The sequence below is a fragment of the Podarcis filfolensis genome, assembly GCF_964270895.1.
Source record: "Podarcis filfolensis genome assembly, chromosome: 10".
NCBI classification, from domain to species: Eukaryota; Metazoa; Chordata; class Lepidosauria; order Squamata; family Lacertidae; genus Podarcis; species Podarcis filfolensis.
This window is the reverse complement of record NC_139612.1, coordinates 5,823,707-5,849,646: the sequence shown is the minus strand read 5'-3', so window position 1 is coordinate 5,849,646 and position 25,940 is coordinate 5,823,707. Positions and strand designations below refer to the sequence as shown.

At 39.9% G+C, this 25,940-nt stretch overlaps 2 protein-coding genes across 2 annotated transcripts in view; both read left to right on the top strand.

Annotated features, from left to right (window-relative positions):
* The window catches only part of RSBN1L (round spermatid basic protein 1 like), a gene marked incomplete at its 5' end in the record, with an annotated part of 41,494 nt that overhangs the window by 3,852 nt on the left and 11,702 nt on the right, over positions 1-25,940 (top strand). The window contains 2 exons of the mRNA XM_083575050.1: positions 15,143-15,262; positions 15,582-16,225. Coding sequence (XP_083431176.1) covers positions 15,143-15,262; positions 15,582-16,225 — 764 coding nt within the window. The remainder of the gene's footprint in view (positions 1-15,142; positions 15,263-15,581; positions 16,226-25,940) is intronic.
* The window catches only part of PHTF2 (putative homeodomain transcription factor 2), an 85,712-nt gene continuing 83,137 nt past the window's right edge, over positions 23,366-25,940 (top strand). Inside the window, exon 1 of the mRNA XM_083575110.1 lies at positions 23,366-23,376. The gene's annotated coding sequence lies outside the window, so the exon portion shown is untranslated. The remainder of the gene's footprint in view (positions 23,377-25,940) is intronic.

Genomic DNA, 25,940 nt, shown 5'->3' with positions numbered 1-25,940 from the left:
GGCCAGTTGTTATCTCTCAGCCTAACCTATCTTATAAAGTTACAAGAAAGTAAAAAGTGTTTGTGTGAATGGAGAGAAGGGAAGGGAAACTATGTACTCCACACTAAAGTGTTTCATAGACTCATACAATTGTAGTGTTGAATGGTATCCCGAGAGTCATCTAGTCTAACCTCCTTTTTAGAGGAAATGTGGAATAAAATGTAATACATTGTAGATATATTTGGCTTTTCAGAGTAGTAGCAAACTTTCTGAAAGATGCTTGTTTCTTATGGTAGTGACAGCTGACCAAACAACCTGGATAGTCTTATGCATCTCTGAATATGAAGTACAGTCCAGGTGATTAGTGTGTCAAGAGTAATTTATCCAAGCCTCCTTTTCCTTTCACAGGGATTTCATCACTTGATTTCCCAGTGTTGGAGCACTAATGCATGTTTAAATGGTATTATAAAAGTGCTTTGTACTAGGGAGTGTTTCTGGAGTATGGAAAATGACCCGGCCTCTAGTAAGAACCCATTTGTGCCTGAGAGTACCACATCAGAAACCCAAGCTCTAGAACAGCGCAGGGGTTCTGTTGCTGCAGAAGCACTTGTAGTCTAACTTTTCCTTGCTTGTACAGCAGACGAAGACTTCTGGTGTCGTGGAAAGGAAGGAAGAGGGAGATTCTCTGTGGCTCCACCAGTTAGTCTCTTGTTTGACTTCTTGGAAAACTCCTAACTGCTAAAGTGCCTTCTCGTATAGAAATCTCCATCTGCTTGTGTCTGACCAGGTTCAACACCAAAGCTTCCAAAGGAGGTGTGAAAATATTGCTTCAAAAGCTAAACTTTAAATTACTAGGCATTGATGAATTGATTTTATAACACTTCAGAATCCTTTTCAATAAAAGGGTTAGCTGTTATAGAGCTTTTCCAATACAGAAGCAAGGAAACATAACTACCGTATTTTTCGCACCATAGGACGCACTTTTCCCCTCCTAAAAAGCAAGGGAAAATGTGTGTGCGTCCTATGGAGCGAATGCAGGGGAGAGGCAGGCGGGAAAAGCCCCCAAGAGCTGCACACAAGCTCTGTGCGCTCTTGCGGGCTTTTCCACAGGAGGGAGAAGGGACTGACTGGCCGCATCAGTCCCTTCTCCCACCTCCCAGAAAAGCCAGGAGAAGCCGCGATCTCTTTAAAGGAGTTGCGCGGCTTCTGCCGGTTTTGCGGGAGGTGGGTGAATCCCCCCACCTCCCAGGAAAGCCAGGAGAGCCCTGCACAGCGTCTCCAGCAAGGAGAGGCTGCACGGGGCTATGGAGTCTTTAGCCCCACGCAGCCTCTCCCGGGAGGGAGAGGCTGCATGGGGCTAAAGGGGAAGCCAAAACAGCGAGCGGGATCCATCCCGCTTGCTGCTTAGGCTTGCTCCATAGCTGCGCGCAACCCCTCCGGCAGGGAGAGGTTGTGTGCAGCCTGTACGCTGCTCTTTGGGGCTGGGGGGGGAAATTTTCCATTGATTTCCCCCCCTAAAAACTGGGTGCGCCCTATGGTCCGGTGCGCCCTATGGTGCGAAAAATACGGTAAACGCTACACAATTGGGAAATGCAGAGTACAGCTAATCTTAATCTGAATAGCTGTAACGTTTCCCCCTCTCCTTGACACGTGAATATAAAAAAAAAGAGGTAGATGTTGTCAGAGAATTGTTGTTTTCATGTCATAGACTGCAATTTAAGGTGTCATGGCTGTTAATCTAAGCCAAGGTGTATCTGAACAATTATATATTCTGTACTACTTAAACTGTAAATCCTCTGAATATATTTGTTGGATTTAATTCTTTTGGTTACTGGAGAGCTGACATGCACAGAAATGCTTTCCATGTTTGAGAGGCAGGATCCTGGTTCCTGCATTTTTACTTATTTGAAAAGGAGGGATAAGGGGTTGGGTTGCTCGGTGTCTCAGCACAGTAGTTTAATGTCCACGTCTCAACCCACACTGAACTAATGTCCTGAAGTTGGGTGAACATATGAGTGTGAGCTATGAAAACAAAAGGTTTCCAAAGCTTGAGGAGTTGCCCTGTTGTTGCCCAGGGAACAAGAAAATCATTTCTTGTAGGGCCTTATTTATATATTTAATTTTAGCATGAGCCTATGTTCATTTAAAAATGTTGTGTGGTCACTGATGGAATAGTTTTGACATTTACAGAACTCGTTTAAAAGTCAAGTCTGTACCTGTCACTGAGATCATGAATTTAGAACGATCTAATTATGTTAATGCGTTCATGGTGAAATGGCTAGGATAGAGCTTTCTGTTTTCAAGATATAACTCGAAACTCATTGTCCTAGCCCTTTGTTTAAATGATTTAATCATTACTTGTTTTAGTTGTAAGTTAATATTTTATTTTTACTATTCAGCTAAATAACATGGGCAATTTCTAATAAACATTCAAACAAATAAATACAAAACAGGATCACAAAGTTATAGAAAAGAAGAGAACCAAATTTAATACAACATTTATATTATAGTAGAAAATAAAATCAATGTGACAGTACTTTTTAATAAAAAAGTGCAAAACTTTTGAAGCAGTTGCTTAGACATTTGAAATGGCTCACAGAGCCAGAATTTATTTTTACTTTATGATCTTGTCTTTCTGCTCTTACACCAGCAGATTCCTTTTCAGTATCTGCAATGCTTAAACTATTCAAGTGAATTTGGTTTTAGTGCTGATGACAAATTTCTGGACTGAGACTCAGAAACATCCTGTACCTAAATTCTTGAGAGCGTTTCCACCTTTTTTCTGATTAACTATTCTGCCCCATCCCTGTTTGGTGGACCTTCAGGTTTTAGTGAAAAAGCCAATCAGATTCTGAAAGCTGTGCTACAACAAGATACATAAATCCATACAGAAAATGTTACTGCTTATTCTTACCAGAACAGTAAATATATATTTACATGTTATTATTTTCAGATTTCACTTGGAATGTCTTGAATATTGTGTTTTGAACTGATGTAGATCAAAATGATATTTGCCAGAAATGACAGTACTGAACTTGTGCAAAATGAAACTAATCCTCTTTGCACTTAACTGGTAGTAAATGTTTTGAACACAATGGGACTTACTTATGAGTAAGTTAAATACAGTAATGAGAAAAGTCAGTATAGATTAAGTTCTAAATTGCAATATGCAAGATAAAGAATGGATATGAATTTTCTGTTATGAAGTAACCAATTTGATCAGCACAGACTTAAATGAAAACTTAGTGTAGGTGGTATTTAACTTCAAATACACCTAGTACTATTTATTCAAATATGTTGGACAGTCTTCTCATGATAATTTTTTAACACAGCTTTTTTAAAGACGCAAGAAAAGAGATTTTGTCTAATAGACAGTACCCCTTAATTTGGTTTAACTTTGGATTCTGGAAAAGTTTTACTAGGTTTTCTAAAAGAGTAAGTAGAACAGGTATATTTACAATTAATCATTAGGTTATCGGTAGCTTACACTTTTAGAAATAGTTGTTGCTAATTGTAGGAAAACATGCATTACCAAATCTGGGTGGTTTAAAAAGATTTGGGAAATAGTTAACTTTGTTAAACATATTTTCCAAAAAGTTATTTTAGATCTTATATCAAGAGGTTCATAGAAAGATTATCTTTGTTTATTGAATAATAAATTTATTAATGATTTGCAACTGTATAGTGTTATAATTTATCCATTTTTTACAGATTATGTCTGTTAAGCTTTTAAATCCTGTATATGTGGTTTTTCTTTTCTTTTGTTTTCATATTATGTTAAATTTCATAAATACAGGAAAAATGGACGTAGTTCTTGAAAAATAGTTTACAAACACTGAACAAATATTTCATTTTCTCTGTCACTCTGTGCTTTGTTTCCAAAAAATTTGTTACTCAAAATACCAGTTCTCAGTCTTATTTGTTCTAAAAATATCTTAATGTGTGTGTGGGGGGGGGGGAATGGTTCTGGCTTTGCTATTTTATGAGTTTATTCTTACAACTAGTCCACATTGATGCATATGATACATAGCCAGAACACGTTTTGTTTACCTGGCTTTTAAGAGGGCACACTTCCATTAATAACACACAATGAAACATTTCAAATTAACATAAATTATAGTTTACATAAGGAACCTACTAATTCTTTTAGTGAAGATGTTGGAAATTTGGGGACAGTTTATAAAGTAGGTCATGCTTTCAAGGGAGGAGAGGGTGCCAAATCTGTGGCAAAGGATGGATGCTGCATCAACTAACTGATGCCCCAACTGACAACGTAATTGGAGAAGAAGACTTTTTTTTAAAGACAACTTTGCTGATGACATGAAGTCATCTGTAAGATGCTTCTTATTTCTCAATCTCTGAAACTGACATCTAGAATTGGGAATGGTACAAAGTGCTATATAATCCATGTTCAGTTAATGCCAGAGAGTCTTTTTAACTTCAAATCTTGGCTTGCTGTGATATGCATAAGCAATAGAACTTCTCCTTTGCTCTAAATTCCATATGCAGTGCACAGTTCTTCATATTTCTAAATGCTTAATCCATTGTGGTGTTTAAAAATTATTTAATAAGTCTATGCATGTATGTCTGTAGGACGCGGGTGGCGCTGTGGGTTAAACCACTGAGCCTAGGACTTGCCGATCAGAAGGTCGGCGGTTCGAATCCCCGCGACGGGGTGAGCTCCTGTTGCTCGGTCCCTGCTCCTGCCAACCTAGCAGTTTGAAAGCACGTCAAAGTGCAAGTAGATAAATAGGTACCGCTCTGGTGGGAAGGTAAACGGCGTTTCTGTGCGCTGTTCTGGTTTGCCAGAAGCAGTGTAGTCATGCTGGCCACATGACCTGGAAGCTGTACGCCGGCTCCCTTGGCCAATAAAGCGAGATGAGCGCTGCAACCCCAGAGTCGGTCACGACTGGACCTAATGGTCAGGGGTCCCTTTACCGTATGTATGTATGTATGTATGTATGTATGTATGTATTAAGTTTATAGGGTAGACAATGAGTTGCAAACTGGGAACCAACATTATATTCAGAACCTGCAGATGAGCACATTTTCTAGTTTTTATTTATGATAAGTGACCCCTCCCCCAATATTTTACACACACATCAACACATCCTGCTAGATTAAGCACAAGGGTTTTTTTTTAATTGCTTCCAGAATGCCCTTCTTTTCCCTCTCACCTCTCCCCATTGTCCTGCTTTCACAAGATTTTCTCTCTTGTCAGCAGTTGGCTCTTCTTTCTCTCAGCTAATTCAGACATTCATGAATAGCTCATGAGACTCAAAAGACAGTGCCACTTTGGGATTCAGATGCAGAATTGCAGGCTGGAATATTCTGACAAATAAAAATACTACTTCATACATAAAGATAAAATGCTGGGAATAAAAAGTAAGAGTCTGTTGTTTAACCTGTACAGGCCTGCTTTGCTTTGCTCTAACTTTGCTGAAGCAGACATATTGCAGCCTGTGGTGATTGGCAGTTGGAAAAGCAAAGATGACCTCCCGTTCTGATAAATGTGGACAAAAAAGGGGCATTTACAGTTGGAATGATCAATGCTGATAACTGTAGGAAGGAAAAGCTGAAGCAAATTAGAAAGGAGGCCTGCTGCTTGTGTGAAAAGAATTGTCACTTGCCATAAGTTATTGGACAAGAGACAATCATTGAGATTTTGGTGGAAAACTAAGAAACTGGTATTTGGGTTCAAAACTTGGATTGCAACGGCTGGTTTTGCTCCTTTGTGCTGCTTATCCATGTGGCCCAAATCTAGGTTCAAATTTGGAGGAAGAAATTGGGTATATAAGTGAGTCAATAGATGCCAGCTTTCTATTGCTAGGTATAGTGAATTGATACAGGTAAGTTTTCTATTTTGAAACTGATGGACTTGCTAAACAATCATGTAGGGCAACTGGTTGCTATAGTTATTTAAAAAACCATTAGTTTTGCAATTAATAGACTTAATAAATGATCATAATCAAATAACTTGATTATTTATCCTGCATGCCTTTTGTAAAGTATAATTGCTTTTTTAAAAAAGGAGATAGGTCTTTTTTGTTTTCTGTATACCTGCCAAGATGCTACAATCTTTTTAATTGCTTCCTGATCATTTTCATATTTATTTAAAATGAATGATCAGACATTTCCAGAAGAAAGGACAAAATTGTTTTCACATTAAAACATGAACATTCTTTCCATCTTTGTAATAAGTATTAATAAATAATATGAAAACTGAACATGAGTAGAGCTCAAGTGGTTGCAGGGCACAAGTTTTTCCAGGTTACCTGGTGCATAATGTTCGTAAGATAAGAGGATACTCTTGGACCCTGGAACAAACTAATGTTTTCTCACTACTTCAATTACATTTACTTGAGAAATAATATCATCAGCATGTTTTAAACTGTAGTTGTTAAGGAGATCCGTCCCCCACCCCGGCCAACTTTAAATGTTATGTCATTTGTTTTAGTCCTTTAAAATTGTAAACCACCTTGGGTGCCTTTGGCAGAAAAGCAGCATATAAATGGAATGAATGAATTCTTTCACTTCTTCTGGAGTTTTTACAGTTAGGTGTTTCTTTTCACTATAAAGTTTGATGACTTTATGTGGTTTGGAAAGAACTGACCAGGGTAAAACATTTGAGGTTTGTAAAGGATTTCTAATGCCATTTAGTAATCTTCTAATTATCTATGACAATTTTTAAAATATCTTCTCCCTCTTACTTAGGCTGTCACTATTTTGTCTGTGACCTTTCAGTTCCTCCCTTTATCTGATAATCTCTTGCCAACATTTCCTCCTGAATGACTCCTTGAGTTTGCAAGTTAATTGAGATAAAGCCAGGGGTGCATGATACATAAAGAGATCTCAAAAGTGTGTTCACTGTGCTGTAAGCTTTGTCTTAATATATTTCTCTAAAATATGAACAGATCAAATTTGGAAGGTTGTCATGCTCTTCCTCACTGTTTGACTGTCAGGCTTCTGCCTTTTCCTTTGGAGGCACCAACGCCTTGCAGCAGACTGCCTGAGACAGTAGGAGGTTGTGACAATATCTGAGGTGTTTTGCATTGGGACAGTCTCCCCCAGGAGCAGCTAGCAGCAGTTGCGAGAGGAAGGCAAATGAGTAGGGAAGGAAAGTGTTTTGCAACTGAGTACTTGAGATGGAAGTGGTGCAACCTTCTGTCCAGCTGCAAATTATGGATGCAACGGTGGTCCCAAACAAACTCTCTCTTTGAAACTGCTTATATGGAAGGATGGAACATACATTCAATATCTTGTCATAATGAACATTTGACTTTTAGCTTTACGTCTTCAATTAAGTGAATAGGAACCACATTGCATTTAATATTAAAACAGTGGTCATACACACTTCTAGAAGCCATGCATTTTGAGAGAGACTGCTGAAGCTATCAGTGATATAGCAATATTGCGTTAGTGTGTGGCTTTGTTGTAGTGAATGGGAGCAAACAGCACAATTTTAAAACTAATGCTGTTCCAGAGTTTGCACAATTCCTGTACTCACCATATGAGAGTGCCTAGAATTAGAGAACTGGAATAGCAGAGAATGCCAAAACATATGCAGTGTGTGCATTATGCCGGCTAAAATTGCATGCAGTTATTTACCTTTACAAGACTAGTGATGTAAACTTCCATACATTTTTGAAGGCATAATGGATTTTTTTTAGTACAGGCAGCCGCCGTTTTAGGTGCATGCAATTTGTGTGTGCACATGCGCATCACACTGAACCTGGAAGTGACCCAAAAATATCACAAAAAGGGAGGGAATGGGAACAGAATGGGGTGTTTCCATGCTTTTTCAATGGTGTTATACGAGATTTCACTTAAACACACAGTGCCTTGGAACACAACCCCTGCATAAATTGGGAGTTGTCTGTAGGGCATTGAAATGTAGCAGAAAACATAAAAATAACTAATAAAAAACCACTTCCTGTTTGAACTCAAGCTAAGAACGTATACCATATATAATTTGGCTCATAGGTTTGTATTGTTTGGTGTGTGTGTGTGTGTGTGTATATGTGCATATATGTCTGTTTATATATGCGTGTGTGTATGTGAGAGAGAGAGAGAGAGAAATATATATGAGAAATATGTATTTGAGATGGAGAGTCAGACTTCTACTCTTGAAGGTACTAGGGTATATTTTAGTATTTTACTGTTGCAGAAAATTGGAAGGAAATGTTGAAAACCATCAACAGCAGTAAACATTCGGAAAGTTTTTAAAATCTTGGTTTATATATGATTTGCTGACCTCAGTAACATACTGCACAGTACCTTTCAGTGAAGAAAGCTCATAAAATATCCTTATAATTAAGATGTAGCAATATATTTGGATATTGTCAGTGCTGTGCTATGGGCAGGAGTCTGGAGTGAGCCATGAACTGGAAACTATGGGACAAAGGAGAAGTCAAGACCAGTGACTAACCAAAGATGTAGGAAAATGCCAATGCTCAGGAAGACATTGTTGCTTGAGCAAACCTCACCTTGAAAACAAAAACTTTTATACTTCTTCCTACTGACAAAGATCCAGTGGTTAGCATGAGTGGGATGTTAGTATGGAAGGTTTATCACTGAGAAGGCTGCTGCCTGTAATTGAATGAATCACCATACAGGGTAGCCACAGACAGATTGAAGCTGCATCCTATAATTATTTAGCTACTCTTGATAATACTATTAAAAAATTCAGATTTTTATCATATGTTTTCACAGGTTTGCAGCCTTACCTGGGAGTCAGCCCTGTTGGACCCAGTCTGATGCATATTTGAAGGAAATGTCTAGAAGTGGGAAATTTTAATATTGTTTATATGCTATCCCACCCTTCAGAATAATTAGCATGACTGTTTTATTTCTTAAATGTTAATTGGTGTCATAACAACCCATAATTTCTGATTCTAACCCTCATGCTGATCTTTGTGGATATGAGAAAGTAGGAAGTTTGCAGAAGCTTAAATAAGCCTTTCTACTATTTCACATGTTTGTGCAGTTCCTTGATCATGTATATTTCCAAAAATTAATCACATTTTAACTGATCTAGAACTTGAAAGACTATATCGTGAACATAAATGTCAAAGCATGTCAGACAGCCAGATTGTACTCCTGGACCAAATACCTGAATGTAGTCTGTATTTTTCAACATTTGAAATTACTCTTCTGATTCCAAATCCTATGTTTAGTAAATCCCTTGTTTCGTAATCCAGTAAAACTTACATTTCAGGGCTTGGTGAAACACCTATCCCCAATACACAATGGTGTGTTTCAGAATGCCTTTTCCATTTCTTTCAACACTAAAATGGTTGGCATTGTTGCTGTAAACCACCTTCATGGTCTGTTGTTTCTACAATTTAAAAAGGAAAGCTTTCAATTTTTAATGATAAATTGATAAGCTGGAAGTCTATTGTATTTTTAGTATTGTTGCTGACAAACTCTTTTCAAACATCTTTCCTTGCTGTCTTGGGAGATAATGAAAAAGGAACATGCTAATAAATATCTGTACAGCCTCCTTGCTATCATTCAAAGCTTTCTGTGTCATAATGCATGTAATGAATTTGGCATACAGTTATTACATCATAATTGTTTTTGAAAGTGATTAGTTTCTTTCTTTCTTTGTGCTTTTTATGCTTTGCTAAAAGAGTTTTGCCTGGAGTGTGTAGAACAAGAGTTGTTTTCATAGTGCCTTGTACAATGACCTGTGATTAGATCTCTGTCTCTACTGCAATGATGCAGTAACTTTGCCCTCTTTCTGTGATGACAGTCCTTATTGTGTGGAATTTTGTTGCATTAGCTGCCTTTGATCTTGATGTGCTTCTTGCATAATCTTTTAATGCTGAAGTGGGATGCCCTCTCTCAGCTGATGCAAACCAGCTGCTTCTTTTGGCATCCTACATTATTTTAAAACAGATGGGGAAAACTTCTGTTCACTTGTAGGTTTTGAAATGCTTGGTCAATTACTGTTTATTTTGTGTCACTTGTATATTATAACTCAGAAGTTTTCTAGTAACTTGCAGTATATGTACAGTATATACATTTGTTTAAATGGGCTTGTCAGGAGCTTATTTCCTTCTCCGCAAAGGAACAACTGGGACATATAGAAAATGGTCTAGCAACTGAACCAAAATTTCCCAACTGGTCAGAAGCTCAGTTGGTTGGAAATTTCCAGTATTTGAGTTGCTGTATTCTCACAGATGCACAGTTGCTGTTAATTAAGCAGATCTCCATGCTGACCTGGAGCTAGCTACCAGCCATAGCTAGATAACGCGGGTGCACTCAATCCACGATCTCATCCTAATTAGTGAGAGCTGAGTTGTCACCAGAAACCATGTTCTCTGTTACCCAGAGATCTGCAAGTACCAGACTTCAGTCAAGGCCTAAACAGAATAAAGGCTTTTATTGACAACACCCACTCCCATCACCTGATGTCAGACACAGGAAAGTTAAAAGGAACAAAGAGGAGTGTGTTCTAAGGCAGTAGTATAATCCCAATTATTCCTTTGCCATTGCATCTTGAATGTGGAACTGTGTGAACATGGTGCCTTTTTCTGTCAACTTTTCTTTTTATCAGATAGTGCCTTTGACTCTGACCTTCCCACTGCTTTTGACAGGGATTGGATCTTTTCAACTGATCGGGAACTTTTGATTGCATTCTAGTTAATCTGATCGCCACTAAAAGCAACCAAAAGGGTTGAGTCAGAGGCAATATCTGGTAAAAAGAAAGGTCACTTCACATGTTGGCTGCTTCAGTTGAAGTTTTTTTTTTAAAAAAAGATTTATTTTCCTGATTCCACATGACAACTCCAGGGTAACTGAATAGACTGTATATGGTCAGTTTGACAGGACTGAACATTGAGCCAGCAGTGGGTTGCCAGGGGAGCTCAGGACAGTTGTAATGGATTACATTAGAAATTTTCCAACAGTATTGATTTAAATGAGAACTTTTTGCAAAAATGGTGGCTCCTGTGGAAGAGGAATGTCAAAGGAGGCATACTCCATGCTTTCCGTGGACCATGCCAAGCAAAGGGGTCCAAACAAAGGCACTAGCTCATGTCTAGTCAGCTTTCAGCAGTGTTTCATTCCAGCAGTATTACTTCACATTATTTGCTTCCCCTAGATTGTTCCCATCAGCAAGTCCTTTACCTCTTCTTCTCAGGACTGCTTCAGTCTTGTGGTATATCTAAGTTGTTGTCTTTTTAAATTCCATTCTATTGGTTTTCTATTAGTCCAAAATATACAAAGTCATTTACAAAACATTTTGTTACTGAGTTTTATTTTTCCTGACCAGTCTCCTTGTTAGTAAGTTCCAAGCTCTGAGGTCATCACTTCTTCCCAGAGTTGCCTCACAGTTCCATGGGAGGCTCCTTCCCAAAGAGAATGGAGTCTTTTCTATTTCATTACTATTTCCCCCAGAGAGCTAGATAAGCACAGGTTGTTGGTATCACCTCTCAGACAGTGTTAGAAACTCAGGTATACAGGTGAGGGGCTAAATGGCGCTTTAAACCTGTGTTGCAGTCACCACAACAGAATGTCTATTCTGGACTAGATGACCCTCAGGGTCCCTTCCAGCACTGCAGTTCTGTGATTCTATGATCTCAGCTACATTGCTTGGCTGTAGCTTGCTCTTACAACAATTAACTTGTTTCCAGTATGGAAAAGGGAGAAACAAGCACAATGGAAATTGTATTATCTATGGACTAAGGCAAAGGTTTTTTAACTGTGGTTGCCAACTTGGCACCCAGAAATCTCTACATGGTCACAATTGGACCCATGCCAGTAGCAAAATGCACCTGGTGCCTGGCTAATTTCTAATACTGCTCTCAGATCACACCTGATGGGACTTAGGAGAACTGCCTGAAAAAGACCTCTCACAAGAAGCAAGGATCACTTTAAGCCAATACCTGAAGAGATGCCTTATTTGGGCAGCCTGATTATCTAACCTGTTGCCTGGATTTCCACTGGATTTCACCCACATTCTTCTCTCTTTCTGAAGATTTTTATATCTGCCCTGTCTCCCCTTCCTTCTTGGCAGCTGATGGAGAGTGCCTCATCCTTCTTCCACAGGTGGAGTCTCCAGGCAATGTCCGAATGTGTTCTTCTCAGGAGTTATTGCCCAGTGGGTGCCTGCTGGTGCAGAGTGGGGCATACTGAAAGGGCCAGGTGCCATCAAAGGACTGGGAAGCCCTGACAGCACATTCAGATAAGGGAACTGTGTTCCTTTTTAAACATTTGTTCCAATTAATGTGATTTTAATTTATTCCAGTGGAGGGAATTCTATTATTTTATTTTTCTTTGTTTTTGCCTCACTCACTTTCACCTTTTGGCTGCTGTAGGCAGTGGCCAAACCACCTTCCACCATTAAAGCAAGGCTCTCTTTTAACCCTTCCCTTCACCTGTACTGGAGTGTTTCTTCTTCTATGCAATATTCAAGTCTGCCCTTTTCATTGGTGGTCTGTCCCTATTCCCCTAGCAAGTTAGGGGTTTTATATGCATGACTCAAGCCCTTAGTTTTTTTCCTGCCCCTTTACCCTCACTTTTTGAGGTTGAAGTGAATTGCTGGCCTATTTCTACAGAAAAAAAGGATAGGAACAGTTTTATAGTGCACAATTATTGACTCCGTATGTCTACAATCACAGAAGAACACTCCTTTCTTTCTCATATCCCCTTGCTTCCAGTATTGAGGTGTATCTTAGATCCTTGTTAATTCCATTATGGAGAGATTGTACCCACCATTCATATTGCAAGATCAGGTTGCCAATAAAACTAAAGTTTTGCCAAATAACCAGAAGAAGAAAGCACAGCTGCCCTATGTAACAAGAACTGGATTTCTTTAACTCAAACCTGATCAGTGACAAACAGTGTGAAAAGGTTTAACTGGTTACCTAGAAAGCGATAGGTAAAAGGTAAAGGTAAATGACCCCTGGATTGTTGTCCAGTCAAAGGTGACTATGGGGTGCGGCGTGTATCTCGCTTCAGGCTGAGGGAACCAATGTTTTTCCACAGACAGCTTTCCAGGTCATGTGGCCAGCATGACTAAACCGCTTCTGGCACAACGGAACACCAAAATGGAAGGCAGAGTGCACTGAAACACCATTTACCTTCCTGCCACAGCGGTACCTATTTATCTACTTGCACTGGTGTCCTTTCAAACTGCTAGGTTGGCAGAAGCTGGGACAGAGCAACGGGAGCTCACCCTGCCACATATATTTGAACTGCTGACCTTCCAATCAGCAAGCCCAAGAGGCTCAGTGGTTTAGACCACAGCGTCACCACATCCCATGTCTAGAAAGTGATACAGTAGCCCTGAGCTGACTCCAATGGAAAATCTATAGAGTCGATTAAAGAAACTAGTCAGAAGCAACCAAGGAATAAAGCACAATTGATAGAAGCAATCATATAATCTTTGTTTCCGCATTATAAAACCTGACAAACTAAAATCATTGGTTAACTCCATTGGATGGTGTTGTAGGGCTGTAATTGTGGCAAAAGGTTTCTAAACTAAGTACTAACTGAAATGACGAGAAGTTACAAAATACCCTTTATTATTTTTTCTGTGTATAACGTCTTTTATTTGTGTATAACTTTTGATAGAATAAAGATAATTAAACAGTTTGTTTCATTATATTCTTTCTAATGATACATAATTTTATGGCATTATTATAAAAATGACTTGTTATAAGCCATCAAACCTCAGAAATACATACCTTCCAAAAGGTTTCCACAATTTTGGCCATGTCTGTAACTGGGTAGAGAAAAGCAAGCACACAAATCATCATTAAAGCATTTGTATTGGAATAGTTTTGAAGCAGTGTTAGAAACTCAAGATACATGTTAGGCATCAAATGGCTCCTTAAACCAAGGTTGTCGTCACCAAAACAGAATGTCTGGTTGCCATTTCTGGGCAAGAAGGCTCTAATGAGGGACCGACTGTGTTCAACAGTTAATCTTCTGGCTAGTTCAGATGACAGCCTTGAGCTCAGTTAAGAACTTTCAGAACTTAAAGAAGAAAAGTCACTTGATCCAGGGACAGTTCTCGTATCTATTTCTACCTCTTTTTCGTAATGGTGACATGAACCGTTCGTAGCATAAGAATATTCTTCATAACTGTGAGCAGAGCCGTGGGGTGGGGTAGGTGAAGATAAACTACAACAATTAACTATGACATTGTTCACTGCTTCTGCTCAGGCTGACAAGAAAAAGCATTTTGGTTCCTGAAATTCATTTCAATTGTGCAGATAAAATATAACAGAGAGAATTCTACAGAATGTGGTATTAGTGTCTGAAAACAGTCAAGATCCAGTGATCCCCGGCATGCACTTCCAGATGGTGGAGATGTCAAGCGCCATCCTGGCACCCTGGCATTCACTTGGTCGCAAGTGGCCGATAGTTGCAAAATGCGGCTTCTGCCTGACTAATTTCAAACACTATTTTGAAGATGTTTTTATTCATTTACAGTGGTGCCTCGCAAGACGAAAATAATTCGTTCCGCGAGTCTTTTCGTCTTGCGATGTTTTTCGTCTTGCGAAGCACGGTCCGTCGCAACTGCGCCTCTTCAAGCGGCTTTAGGAAAAAAGCGAACAAACTTGCAAGACGTTTTCATCTTGCGAAGCAAGCCCATAGGGAAATTCGTCTTGCGAAGCGACGCAAAAACCGAAAAACCCTTTCGTCTTGCGGGTTTTTCGTTTTGCGAGGCATTCGTCTTGCGGGGCACCACTGTACACTAGTAGTTTTGGGAGAAAGGCTGGGATATAATATACAAAATAACAATAATAACTTATGCTTGGGAACAGACCTGATTTAGCAGAACTGAAATATTCCTGTTTCATTGTTTTCTTTATCCTAGTTATATCACCTCATACGTCCTAAAATGTTAAGTTGTTTTCCGGGGGCTTGGGCTTCTCTTCGTTTTTGGAAACCTGATTTATTAGGCTGTTAGAACTGTGGCTCAGATTCAGTTCAGGAGTTTTGGTCATATGGTAGATGTAGAATATACTTGCTGGTTTCATTTTTTTAAGTAGGCCCCACAACAGTTATGTATAAAGTGTCTCTTCTTGATATCTGAGAGTTCATTTAGCCTTAGAACTCTGTAGAATATTTACTTATTATACAAAATATAGTTGTGGTAATTTTTCTTTGTAAAGTTCTGGTTAAATATGAATTGTTTCCTTTTTAGATCAAAGCATCAGAGACAAAATTGCAGAAAGGGATAAGGAAAAGCAGAAAGAAAAGAAGAAACACAGGTTAATGTCTGAAATTAAGAAAGAGAATGGAGAGATGAAATTATTTCAGAAAGGTAAGCACACACAAATGTATATTGTATAGTAGCTGCCTGCTTTCCTGGAAAATTGTACTACAGGCAACTCCCCATTTACATGAGAGTTGCATTCTAAGGGACTCTGCTTGCCAGCTTTCCCCAACGTTCTGGTGCCAAAAATGACGCACACCACCTTGAGCTCCTTGAAGAAAAGATGGGATAATAAATAAATAAAATATTATTTGTGTTATTTAACTTCATTTGGCATATCACTTCACTGTGCATGTAAATCAGTTTTTCATCTTCTTGGCATGTCTCTTTAGACATACAAAAATGAAAATATTTCTTTTTTTAATAGGTATAAAGGAGAAACCAAAAAGCAATGCAGAAGATCTACAGATTAAAAAAGTAAAGAAGAAAAAGAAAAAGAAGCATAAAGAGTGTGAAAAAAGGAAGCGTCCAAAAATGTACAGTAAATCTATTCAGACCATCTGCTCGGGATTATTTTGTGACACTGAGGATCAAGATGCCAAAGGCATAATCAAAAATCATCTTAAGGATTTCAATGGAAAAAATATGGATCCCAAGAAGGACTCTGAGTACAAGATATCAGAGAACAGTGAGTTTCCATTTGTCTCGTTAAAGGAGCCACGGGTTCAGAATAAACTCAAAAGGTTGGACATGTTGGAGTTCAAACAATTCATTCATATTGAGCACCAGCCTAATGGAGGTGCTTCAGTTATCCATGCCTACAGTAATGAACTCTCCCACTTGTCTCCTGTGGAGATGGAGAGATTTGCAGAAGAATTTGTGGGTCTGGTTTTTAGTGAAAATGAAAACTGTGCAGCTTACTATGTAATGGGAATTGTTCATGGGGCAGCTACTTACTTACCTGACTTTTTAGACTACTTTTCATTTAATTTTCCCAATTCGCCAGTGAAAATGGAGATTTTGGGAAAGAAAGATATAGAGACAACGACTATGTCAAATTTTCATGCTCAGGTAAGAGGTTTTTTTCACTTTCTAAAAATTATTTCATACTGTGATTAATTTCTTTTGTATAAATGAAATATGTTAGCAGGAGAAGATTGAGTTGACTAAGGAAAATACAATCAGATCCTCCCCCTCCCCCCCGGTATGCAATGCAGGAACAGAAGGTATTCTCCATTATGTATGTTTGTACAGTAATAATTCCCAAATTCTGTAGTTGGACAGGCTAATATGTTTGATAAATTGAATAATTAAAGACTTGTGTGAGTATGAGGTACCTATTCACAGAAAAGCTTGCCTGTGGCATTGCTGCATAATTTGTTGATTGTGGTGTAGTTCCTTCCAATCAGCCTGTGGGTGGGGTAAGGGATAGTTCTTCTGTTTCAGTGGCATTGAGTGTGATGGAATAATTTAATGAGAGCAGAATGACCCAATCTCAGAAGAAACATGACTAATGGAGAAACACAGCAGATATACTTCTGGGTGTGGGTAGTTCTTACTCCTGCACCTTCTAAAACTTATTGGACATCTATTTTTATTTTTTTAAAACTGATTTTTCTGTAAGATCTTAGGAATATTTTCTGAACTTTTCCTTAGCATGCAATTGAGTAGTATGACCTGGACTTGGTAAAATGATGCATTTTCAGTTGTATGTGCTATGGCTGCAGTCCTATGAAAGATTCCTTAGGAATTGGTCCCTTTGGATCCAGAGGGGCTGGCAGTTCAATCTAATGCATATTTAAAGCAAGTCAATTTGTTTTGCATTATTTATATCCTGTTCCACCCCTGAAAATGCCATAATACCCCAACATTAATATGAATTGGTGTCATAACAACTCCATAGCTTCCGACTTATTTTTCAGCATTGAGCTTTGTGAACTTCAGAAAATGAAATGCTTCTCAACTCCTTCAGCTGTTAGTGTTCTGTGCATTTCCAGTCATCAGCTGTGCATTGGTTTAATGTGAACCAGTGGTGTAGCAAGGTCAGGTGGTACTCGGTGCAGAAAAATTCTTGTCAACGGCCCCCCCCCCCCAAAATTTTTTTAAAGAAAGAAAAAATAAGTCAGTGTCATAGCTAAGACTTTTGCTGCCCGGGGTGGTCACTGTGTTTGGGGCCCTTTTGCTGTTCCTCATGCAGGAGTCCTGTCAATTTGCCATGGTCCTCCCCTCCCCTCCGATTGTCCTTCCCTTCTCCCCCCCCCCACTTCCCAAGGGGTGGGAAGGAACTCAGTTCCTGCCACCTCAGACTCCACCTCTTCTTTGCTTTACTTAATGCCTCATCATGTTCTTTGTTTCTCTTGCTTCAACCACAGTCAGAGCTCAAGAGCGTATTCCTGCCTAGCAAAAGCACCCAAAAATAGTGCAAAGCAGGAGCAATAAGGGAGGATGTAATCTCTCATACCTGCACGCTGCTTCTTTGAACAGCCATAAGTACAGTGCTCAAGTATAGTGGATTTAGGTGGTGTCATAGGTCCCCCCCGCGTGCCTGCAGCAAGCCCCGTTGGGCCTTTTCACAGCTTGCTGCAGGCGTGGGTAAGCCCAGTGGGGCTCGTCACAGGTGTGGGAAGGCCCAGCAAGGCAATTAAGCAGTTATAAATAAATGAGCCCCCCCACCCTGAGAATAATGCACTCAGATAAACTGGTTTGTGCAGATATTTTTGGGTAAGATACTTTGGTCATAATAACAGGCTACATCCAACTAAATCCTACTTAGGGCAGACCCTTTGAAATTAATGTTTGGATTTTTAATCCATTACAGTGAATCTACTCTGAGTAGGACTAGCATCTGAGGCAACTGTGTGTGGGGGGGGAGGGAGATATGTAAATTTGCATAGAAGAAGGAGGGCAAACGAGGGCTGAGCAAATGTAAAAATGATGGGACAGCTGCATACTCCTGCATTGCAGAGGATTGGACTAGATGATCCTCAACAGGGTCCCTTCCAACTCTACAATACTATAATTCTAGGGGAAAGGAGCCAAAAGGGCAAAATCACTTCCCAAAGGTGTCTTTCCACGTAAGAAAGGATTTAAAGCGAGGCAGGAAACAGTTAAGCAGGGAGATGTGGAAAGGTGGGAGGGGACACACACACACACACACAGAGGGAGAGAGAGAGAGAGAGGGAGGAAAGAGTCACCCTGTTAATTTGTTCGCAGCCTCAAAAACACAGCCTATTACTCAAGAAAAAAAACCCATGAATACCTGCGTGTAGGTGCTTAATAGATACAGAGTGTGTGTCACCAAAGAGAGAAGTGGTTCTGCGCAGCTCCCAAGTGCTGGTGGGACAGCTCGCTTTTCCCTCTCACCTGCCTCTGCCTCCCGGCGGTGGCTTTAAGGGTGATGCCTTAGCCTGAGTGGGTTCAGGGGGTAGCGGCACAGGCACACGCTCCCCAACCGACAGAGAGGGAGGGGGAAAGCCCCGTGGCCAGCGGTGGAGCAAGCTGATCGGACATGGGGCAGGGTGAGTTGGGCCTCTGAGGAGTTAGCCTGCCTCCACCCACTCAGCCAAGGAGGAGACAGCGGGCGGATCTTTTGGGGCAGGATGGATCCTGCGGCCGCCCAAGCCACCACATCACTCCTAGGAGAGATGCGTGGCTTGGGCAGGTTGCAGGTCGCGCGGTGAGTGCTGCCCAGCATTTTGTCGCCCCCCTCAATGGGGACACCCAGGGCGGACGGCCACCACCATACCTCCCTTCCTCCACCCCTGCTGTGAACAAGCAGTGTGCTACTATGTGTTGCTAAAATGCTCCTGGCCTGTTTCTTCCTTTGCTGAGCCAGGAAGAAAGCAACCACAGCGCTGGCTTACTTTTATACGAGAACCAATGCTCATGGATTGTGTTTCTTCAGTCTTTGGGTATTGGGATATTGCTAATGGTTTGTTTGGGAGAAACGAGCTAGAAGTACTAGGTTTAGGATAATACTAAATCAGTGATGTGGCTTGTTTCCTCCCAGCTCTACAGCTTGCATGCCCTAGTATACCACCCATTCACAGTATGCCATGGATTTTTCTGGCCATAGCTTAAAATGATGGGCAAATGGGGTCACTGAAAAGAGAGGACTTGTTTGTGCTGTATATTCAGGGAAGTTTTTGGCTGAAGATTGCATTCTCTTTGAATTGCTTAAGTACAGTTTCTCTTGAAAATATTGTAAATCAAACGATGGATTAATGTTGCAGCCAGTAACGGTGTAATATAATAAAACACATAATAAAACAGAACACAGATCAAAACTGACACATCAGTTTTATGATATTGTCATATGCAAATGATCTGTTAATCTGTCTTGAACAGACTATTTGTAATTATACCTTTCCTGATAGGCAGAATAGGCCATAGCTGAATTCTTTTTAATGTATTATGAAGTAAGTATTCCCTTATTGATAAGGATGTCCTTTATATGTTGTTTGTCAGTCTCACAGTTGCTCTTGAATCAAATTTGGGACCAAACCATGTTCCTGTAGTGTATATACATACCACCTTCAGGTTTGGCCTGGATCTGATAGAAATGTTATCAACTAAAAACATTATTCCTTAGAAGGGTATGAATGTATACTAGCCTCTTCTCAATTCTTACGTAAATGTTATGGTTGATTTGGTTTAATCATAATTCATTATAGTCTTTAAATTGCTTCACTGTGTTTGTCGGTTGTCCTTGATCTGTTGATTTACAGGCTGCTGTATTGTTTTAATTGTAGCTTTTATTGCTTTTATTTTGGGCTTTGCAATGGTTCTATGTGTTCAGGAATTTATTAAGCTGCCTTGAGCGCTATTTGGCAGAAATGCAAAACTGAACAGCATAGCCTCTCAACATGAAGGTAAAAAAATGTTGCAATTTGTGACATCTTCATTCTTATTACTTTATGGATATTATATTTTCCTTCACAGTTAGTGAAAGGATCAAGGAGATTCTTACTGGTTAAATATTATAAGAATGAACCACTGTTCAGCAGTCATTTAAAAAGCAAGTCAGTTTATTCCTGGTTGAAGGTAAACAGTAGATTCATGACTCATATAATGATTAAAAATAGAACAGTTAAGTCATAACCATGTCTGGCTATTCTGTTCTCTTTAGATAGCTGGACAAAATGCCTGCATTCAGCAACATTAAAAGCAAAACTGTTGACTCTTGATGTACTAAAATTCCAGATACAAGGATAGGGCTTGTCTTCCCTTATATTATGATACTTTTAAGAGTAAGATTTGGCCACAAAATGTCATTGTACCCAAGTTCTAAGAGCATAGTTTTGGTGCCACTGGAAGCACTTTAGAATAAATCAGTGACATGAATCATAGGGCTTCCAGGTGTAGCTCTACTGTGTTGTTCTTCACTATAGAAACAGGAATTTTACTCTTGGAAACAAAAGTATATGTTCTGCTACTTAAAATATCTGCATTGAAGAGTGGGAAACATCCAAATTATGTGTGCTTGACCAGTTAGCAAGTTGTTCATACATGGTTGATTCGGTTAGATCCAGGCTGGCCATCCTGTGAATGTGGAAGGGCTCTTTCTCTTCATAGAAAGGACCAGAAATTTCTTGCTAGAGGAATTATTATTATTATTATTATTATTATTATTATTATTATTATTTATACCCCGCCCATCTGGCTGGGCTTCCCCAGCCACTCTGGGCGGCTTCCAAAAAAATATTAAAATACAGTAATCCATCAAACATTAAAAGTTTCCCTAAACAGGGCTGTCTTATGTCTTCTAAAAGTCTGGTAGTTGTTCTTCTCTTTGACATCTGGTGGGAGGGGATTCCACAGGATGGGTGCCACTACTGAGAAGGCCCTCTGCCTGGTTCCCTGTAACTTGGCTTCTCACAGCGAGGGAACCGCCAGAAGGCCCTTGGCGCTAGACCTCAGTGTCTGAGTAGAACGATGGGGGTGGAGACGCTCCTTCAGATATACTGGACCGAGGCCGTTTAGGGCTTTAAAGGTCAGCACCAACACTTTGATTTTTGCTCAGAAATGTACTGGGAGCCAATGTAGGTCTTTCAAGACTGGTGTTATGTGGTCTTGGGGGCCGCTCCCATTCACCAGTCTAGCTGCCGCATTCTGGATTAGTTGTAGTTTCCAGGTCACCTTCAAAGGTAGCCCCACATAGAGCGCATTGCAGTAGTCCAAGCGAGCGATAACCAGAGCATGCACCACTCCGGCGAGACAGTCTGCGGGCAGGTAGGGTCTTAGCCTGCCTACCAGGTGGAGCTGGTAAATAGCTGCCCTGGACACAGATTGGCCTTGTCGCTTTACCCTTCCTTTACAGTGCCCTGCACCACCTCTTGTGCTCCTCCAGAGTCCCCCAACTCTTCAAAGCAGATTTTCCTTGGGCTGAAGAGGGAGGAAGGTGTTGTAAAAATACACTTATCCCTTATGTCTGGCACTAGTGAACTGTCACAGAAGATGTGTGGAATCTGGGGATCCAACCCTTTCTGTTTGCACACACAAAAATCCTTAAGATTTCTTTTTCTAAAACCTTTTTGCATGGTAGAAACTTGACAGAGAAATATTTTATTTGAATTTGAATTTCTTGGTACCAGAAAATGGGCAGCATTCTTCTATGATTCAAATGCTCCATGTGCTTCACTATGTATAGCTGTGTTTTCTTGTTTTTTGAGTTCTCTTTGCAGTTTTCCCTTTTGAACTGTACTATAATTGGATGCAGATAAATTTCCATTTTGGAAGCATGCTGATAGGCCTAAAACAAGTCAGAACAGCAACTTGGATAGTCTGCTTAATTAAAAAGTTTACATCTATTTCATGGTTTTACACTCCTATGCTTGGTATTCTTCCCTCTTTTACCAGAAAAGCCATACCTATGTGTTTCAGCTTGTGATAAACTAGAGTAAGATGACAATTTTTTTCTCTTGCCTAGGGTAGCTGTTTATATAATTTTGTAATATTTATAGGATGTTGAGATACAACAGAAAAGCATAGTTTAGCACTGGAGCCTTAAGTTTGCACACTCACTCCTCTTTTGTATGCTGCAATTAGTAATTCTCAATTACTAATTGAGAACAACAAAAACCTAGTTTTTGTTGTTGTTGTTTAGTCGTTTAGTCGTGTCCGACTCTTTATGACCCCATGGACCAGAGCACGCCAGGCACTCCTGTCTTCCACTGCCTCCCGCAGTTTGGTCAAACTTATGTTGGTAGCCTTGACAACACTGTCCCACCACCTCGTCCTCTGTCGTCCCCTTCTCCTTGTGCCCTGCATCTTTCCCAACATTAGGGTCTTTTCCAGGGAGTCTTCTCTTCTCATGAGGTGGCCAAAGTATTGGAGCCTCAGCTTCAGGATCTGTCCTTCCAGTGAGCACTCAGGGCTGATTTCCTTAAGAATGGATAGGTTTGATCTAATTTACTGTTTCATCTGAAAAAGGCAAACTATGGTTAGCTTGCATAAAACCAAGATCAAATCGACTAGGTAAAGCAAGCTACTCTCCTGGAAGGAATAGATTACTATTATTCACATGAGTGTGAAGGGTTAATGACAGTGCCGTATTAGGGAAAGTAACTGTAAGTCCAGGATCATGTTTACATTTTGTTAATCTTATGTAACTGTAGTTGCCAAGGGAACAGGTTCCCCTCCTATTTGAGTGCTTTTCTAGTAACCTTGTCACAGAGAACAAATTGTGTTGCAACATACGTGCTCTTTGTTGCATCCTTCCCCAAACTGGTGCTCTTCAGGTTTTTTGGAATACAGCTCAATTATTTCTCACCACTGGTCATACTCACTGGGCACATGAGAGGAAGCCTTCTCTTTTGAAATGGACAGGGGAGTGGCTCCAGCCTTTCTTCCGATAGCATCCTGAGGTACACCACCTAACTTGGTTTGCTACATAATGTGATTTAAGCCTCACTATAAACCTAATTTATTGTCCATTCAACCCTAATGAGGAAAGACCATATACACAAAATGCTACTCTCATTGAAGAAAAGCTAATCACCCACAGCCCCCCCCCCCGCTAATCAAACTTAGGACAACTGACTGTTTCCTGCATCCGGGAAGCATTATCCAGGATCATGCCCCTTTCTTTTGCAATGTCTTCAGTGCTCAAGTGTATAACTAGCCAAGCCAACCAGAGAGCACATGCCCATGCTCTGTCCCCATTCCTGAGTTGTGTTCCTTCTCTCCTCCAGACTCTTATTCTCTTGAGTCTTCCCTTTTCTGAGCTCCTGACTGCTGTCCCTCTGCTTCCTGGGATCACCACCTCTTCTCTAATGTTCAGGGCCTAAGTAGAAGGCAAGGTAGTAACCCGTCTGCTCCTCCTATTTTCCTGCCTTTTTCTCAGTCTTACTACAGTTATACCCATTCTTTTCCACCCCTTTATGTGCAAGCTGTATTTTATACCCATTCCACCAGCTCACCCCACAAACCATTCTCCTTCCTCTATCTTCCTTTCTAGCAAATCCAGTTAATTGCTGCTTTAGCACTCTTTCAGTAAAGAAAGCCTTTTTCGGTAAAGTCTTTAACTTGTCTCTTGCTCCCTGAGCACCTTACAAAGGCAATCCACTGCCCCGACTAAACAATATGAACATTACCAGCACTTAGCTCATTGGTATTTTGATTGTTATATTAGCTGGAGCAGAATGCACCAGACTGACATCAGGCTGTTCTTTGGTAGAATAGGGCCATAGTCCCATTGGACAGAGTTGTCTGCTGCACACCACATGAGTTAAATTTCCCTAACTGCTTGTGTTCTGGTAGGGCTTATTCCATGGACACAGCAAGACGTGCACTGAGTAAGTAAGCCAGGCAATGCTGTCATAATAGGATGTTGAGACATACAATGATCTCATAAGCAGAGTTGTACTTCTTACATGAGCATCTTAGGGTGTGAATCCCCGCTTCATTATTCAGAATACTTTCTTGCACTAAAATCACATGGCAGCAGAGCTGATTTGGCAGGTGCTCTGGTATCAGCCATTTCCTTCCAACGTGCCCCAGATATTGAATCATTCCAGGGCATTCTGGGGAAAACATGACAACCCCTACTGTTAACTTCCACTCCTCTCCCAATATCAAAGGAATTTTGGAAAAATAAAATGGTAGGTGCTAAGTCATCACTAAAATCGGGCCTGCTGCTTCCTCCAGAGAAGGATAAGCCCTGCTCCCAAATGAAATTAATTGGATAATCAATCTGAATTCATTTCACTGCTTAGTGATGTTTAATTTATAACAACTATGTTGAATGAAATGGATCCCATTTGGTTCTATTTTTCATTAATTACAAAATAAATTAACATTCCTTCTTCTATTAATACAGTTGTTGTATAAAGTATATGCTTTTTCTTTTGTTTTTTATTTTTAAAATATTGCAATCCCTAACCTAAGTTTGCTAAATTGAACTCCCAATATAGCCCAATATAAATTACACTCATATAAAAACAATTTGCAAATTTATTTAATCTGAGTGGTAAGATGAGCTTTTTGTAATAGAAGTAAAATCTAGATTTACACTGAGGTTGCTATGATCCAAAGGTAGTAATACACTAAGGTATAGTAACTATGGCTTTATTTGGGGGTTCTCTAACATCACCTCCTAAGATATATAGTCAACAGTCACTAGAGTCTGCTTTAACCTGAACACATTTTGGAAGCAGTGCAAGCACTTTCTGTTTGAATGAACATTTAGTGGCAGGGGTTAAGAGAAGTTCATTTTACCAGCAGAACAGAAAATAGTATTCTGTAGTTGTCTAGTAAGAACACATAGAACTCGCTCTGCAATTCTAGGGCTCTGATATGTAATATGAAGAAGACATGAAAATAATATTCTGTTACCTTTCAGCAGGTTGAAGCTAATTTTAACAGTACCAAACAACAACCACCTCCAAACCCCCATCTGTACAGAACCTTTATTGTATTTTAAGTCAAAGGGGGCAATTGCAACTATAAACTGCAGGATGACGTTCTTTAAATCAGAAGAGTTTGCATTTTTAAGTCTTACGGTTACTTAATTAGAAAGGCAGCCATCAAATTTTATTTGTAAGTTCATTATATGCTTTGTACAGTTAGATTGTGTTAATTTCTTGACACTTGTCAATGCACAGTAACATTTAATACACATTCACAAAATTTAACATGCTTCTTAAGAATCCTCATTTTTGAAGCCCAGTTGATCTCTCAAAAGCCAAAATGAGGGCTACAGTTGATACAATTAATGAAAAATCTGTGCATGTTTTTCATATAGTGCAACCAAAACAGATATGATAGAAGCCACAGATGATGTTCTTGCCTGTTAGCAGTGCATACATGCTCCGTTACCTATAAGCACATTTGCCATGCACACCAGTCAAGTTGTGATTGCCCGGTCAGATGTGCTGCTGACTTAACTCTCCACACATGAATGGCGATGAGGTGCATGGTGCTTTAGGTGTATTCATTCATTCCATTTATAACCTTTGTCTTAGCTGCTGTCATATCTGTATTGAAGGGTTTTTTTGTTCTCGTATAGCATACTTTTAAAGTGTTTTTATTGAATGTCACTGTGGATGCATCATTTGCTGGGGTGAGAAATTGATCTGAACCATGGGCTCAAGGGAGAGCCTAGTGGTTGGATGTTAAGAATCCCAGAATAGCAAGTTCTAGCGCTTTTAAAAAGTAACATGAAAACAGCATGCAGAGCCCTTCTGCCCTTAATGATGCGGGGCGAAGACTTGCGGCAGCAAGCAAGCAGTCATCAAGTTTTGTCCGCAAATGTTAAGCGTTATTTTTCACAAAAAGCTGCTGCATA